At 41.4% G+C, this 3,942-nt stretch overlaps 1 protein-coding gene across 1 annotated transcript in view; it reads left to right on the forward strand.

Annotated features, from left to right (window-relative positions):
* LOC107644378 (proline-rich receptor-like protein kinase PERK1) overlaps positions 1-3,101 on the forward strand; it is a gene marked incomplete in the record, with an annotated part of 7,775 nt that extends 4,674 nt beyond the window's left edge. Inside the window, 8 exon segments of the mRNA XM_016348216.2 lie at positions 19-322; positions 547-1,077; positions 1,249-1,335; positions 1,432-1,502; positions 1,640-1,716; positions 1,942-2,089; positions 2,227-2,388; positions 2,579-3,101. Coding sequence (XP_016203702.1) covers positions 19-322; positions 547-1,077; positions 1,249-1,335; positions 1,432-1,502; positions 1,640-1,716; positions 1,942-2,089; positions 2,227-2,388; positions 2,579-2,890 — 1,692 coding nt within the window.

A 3,942-nucleotide genomic window follows, 5' to 3' on the forward strand; every position in this document is an offset into this window, starting at 1 on the left:
CCGGCTCCACCGGCTCCATCCTCTGGCGGGAACACCACTCCCAGTCCGCCGTCTCGTAGCTCTCCTTCTCCCCCATCTTCCGGCGGCAAAACAACACCTTCGTCCAAGTCACCGTCGTCGTCGTCGTCCCCATCTCCACCGTCGTCGTCTTCTTCTTCAGGCATTTCCACGGGAGTTGTGGTCGGAATCGCCGTTGGTGCTGTGGCAGTTCTTGTGGTACTGAGCGTTCTTTGCATATGCTGTAGGAAGAAGAAGAGAAGACGCGACGAGGAGCAATATTACGGTTACCCACCACCCCAGCCGCCACCACGTGGACCCAAAGGTGAGAGCTTTAGCTCACAAACAACACGTTTTTGCTCATTTCTCTTGATGGATCTATGTTCATTCTAAACGATTGAAGTTTCACTTTTTGTGTTTGATGAATTTTCAGAACTGGTGTCAACATCTTGTGTGAATTCTATTGTTTAGTGTGTTTAGGGTTTTGACATTTTGACTCTAATGATTATGATGAATCCTTTGATGCTGATTTCCTCACAATTTTGCCAGATGACTATGGTGGTCCCCCACGCCAGTGGCAGCACAATGCTCCACCTCCTTCAGATCACGTGGTCTCAGTCCAGCCACCTAAGCCATCGCCTCCGCCTCCGCCTGCGTACCAAGCTCCACCACCACCTCCACCTTTCATGAGCAGCAGTGGCGGTTCTGGATCAAACTATTCAGGTGGTGAGCCACTTCCACCTCCTTCTCCAGGCATAGCATTAGGCTTCTCAAAGAGCACTTTCACATATGAGGAGCTGGCGCGAGCAACCGATGGCTTCTCGGACGCCAACCTCCTCGGATCAGGTGGATTCGGGTATGTGCACAGAGGAATTCTTCCCAACGGCAAGGAAGTGGCGGTGAAGCAGCTAAAGGCTGGAAGCGGGCAAGGAGAGCGTGAATTCCAAGCTGAAGTAGAGATAATTAGTCGTGTTCATCACAAACACCTTGTTTCTTTGGTTGGATACTGCATCACCGGGACCCAGAGGCTGCTTGTTTATGAATTTGTTCCCAACAACACGTTGGAATTCCATTTACACGGTACATACATGCCATCTAGTTTTAGCTTTTCTGGTTGAAAAGTCTTTTTCAAACATGCCGTCTAGGTGGCCTGTTCTTTATTGCTGAAAGTGGGCACCAACTAGTGCTGTGTGGTTTGGCATAAATGCTTTTGGTAGAAGGGAGGATCTTATGGTTGTTTGTACTGTGCAGGGAGAGGGCGACCTACGATGGATTGGCCCACAAGACTACGAATTGCCTTAGGATCTGCTAAAGGGCTGTCATATCTTCATGAAGATTGTATGTTTCGTACACCTGAATTTGGTTTATTGAATCATAACTAGTTTGTTTCATCAAATGCTCATGGTCATTGTCTTTTTCGGTGTGTCCATCCAGGTCATCCTAAGATCATTCATCGCGATATCAAATCTGCTAACATTCTTCTCGATTTTAAGTTTGAAGCTAAGGTATGTTATGTGTGCTATTAGCTGTTGGGATTCTAAGTTATTACTTTCACTTGTTAAAGATGATCTAGCAATTTCCTATTGTTTAGTATCACATGCAAAACTTGATTATTTTTGTCCCAATTGTTTTCTGTTGGCAGGTTGCTGATTTCGGGCTTGCAAAGTTCTCTTCTGATGTCAACACTCATGTTTCCACTCGAGTGATGGGGACTTTTGGGTAGGAACAAACTTGTTCTATCTTAAATTTATGGAATGGGCATTAACTGTGCTATATGCTAGTTGAGCCCTTTTTCTGTTCATTATGTTATTGTTTTTACCTTCCAATGATTTTATCTTGTGTACAACAGTTTATGAGCAATGCTGGAACATATCAATAGTTTGTTATTTTACATATAACTTCCTTTCCATCTCAAGGCTCATGTGTATCAATTACTGGTTATAGGTATCTGGCTCCGGAATATGCTTCCAGTGGAAAACTCACAGACAAATCAGATGTTTTCTCCTATGGAGTCATGCTTCTCGAGTTAATTACTGGAAGAAGGCCAGTTGATAAAACCCAAACTTTCATGGAGGATAGTTTGGTAGACTGGGTAAGTATTCTGGTGCTTTCTTTTTTGGACTTTCTTTAATTCGGCGTTTAATATATATTCATAAATAGAGAGGATTCAGTGTTTGCTTTGCTTTTATTGTGGCAGCTTCATAACGATATCCATGTTTATCTTCACAGGCTAGGCCTTTGCTCAACCGAGCATTGGATGAAGATGATTATGACTCTCTAGTTGACCCAAGGCTCCAGAATGAATATGATCCCAATGAGATGGCTCGCATGGTGGCATGTGCCGCTGCTTGCACGCGTCATTCAGCAAAGCGTCGACCAAGGATGAGCCAGGTAAAGTAAAGGAGATTGTTGTTTTCCTCAAGTATTACTTGGTTGAAGAATAATATTTGCATAACTTAGAATGCCGCAATTTTAAAAGCATAATTGGTTCTTGATTTCGACGTTTTTTTTTTCAGTTCATACTTTTGCCTACTATATGTGCATGAATCTTTCTGTTGACTCTCTTCATGGGATCTTGTAGGTTGTTCGTGCTCTTGAAGGAGACGTGTCTCTGGCGGATCTTAATGAAGGAATTAAACCTGGACACAGCACCATGTACAGTTCACATGAAAGCTCGGATTATGACACTGCACAGTACAAGGAAGACATGAGAAGGTTCAGGAAAATGGCATTGGGAACCCAGGAGTACGCCAGCAGCGAGTATAGCGCGCCTACAAGCGAGTACGGCCTGTATCCATCCGGCTCAAGCAGTGAAGCGCAGAGCCGCCAGACCACCCGCGAAATGGAAATGCGGAAGATGAAGAACAGTCAAGGTTTCAGCGGAACTTCTTGATCCTTGACAAGTTGTTTTGCTTATCTTTGTATAAATTTATATATCCTTGATTTTTGCACCTATGTCACCTTTGATTCATTAACTGACATGTTTGGAGTGACTTACAGATTATTTTTTCCCCATCATAATTGATCATATTTTAAACTGTATTTATAAGGGTATACAGCAAAGTAACACAATTCAATTCTTTCATTTTTTTTGTTCAGCCTTATGCCTTGGATGTCAAACTTTGTTTTCAATTGTTGCTCATGTGTCAATTGAAGGTTGTTGTAATTACTAATTAGGTTGGTTTTGTTATTGTGTTAATATCATAAAATCTTCTCTAAGGTCTTTGCTAGATTGTGTTTGAACAAAATTGTGATTTTTTACCCAACTGATTTGTTAGTGAAAGATGTGTTGTCATATTTTGGAGAGGTCCACTAGTGTTTGTAGCTTGCATGTGATGGGAATATTTTCTCACTGGCAAGTGTATGCAAAGCAATTAAAGTTGGTTCATACATGATACATTCCACCTCCATGCGACATGTGACATTTTATTAAAAAAATGTTTTGTTTGTTTTGTACATTGAGCTTGGAGCATTGAATTAGGTAAGAGTTTAATATGAGTACCATTAACTATTTCCTCTTGTTTAAGAAAGAAAGATGGACCCTTTTACATAGTCACACAAAGTGTTCTTGTCACATGCACTGAATCATGAAAAAGGGATATCACTGGTTGAACATTCCGTTTGGAAAAAGTAGAGGTTAGTCATCGTTAAAGGAGAGCTTCTTGGTGTGACCTTGCAGCCTTAGTAAAAAAACCCCACACGGCTTTTTGTGTAGTCAGGTTGCGCGTTCATAGCAAAAAATATTTTCTTAAAAATTTAAATTCAAAGAAAAAGTCAGAGTGCACATGGTCATCTATCATGAGCTCCACTTTGAAGAAAAATGAAAAAGATTCTTCAATTTTTTATGTGCATGATTACAGATGAGACTAAGACATTCCCTAATCACTCATATCAGATTGGGTTCAATTCAATTCAATATGATAGCGAATTTGAATCAAATGATTG

This window comes from Arachis ipaensis, chromosome B05 (assembly GCF_000816755.2).
Source record: "Arachis ipaensis cultivar K30076 chromosome B05, Araip1.1, whole genome shotgun sequence".
NCBI classification, from domain to species: Eukaryota; Viridiplantae; Streptophyta; class Magnoliopsida; order Fabales; family Fabaceae; genus Arachis; species Arachis ipaensis.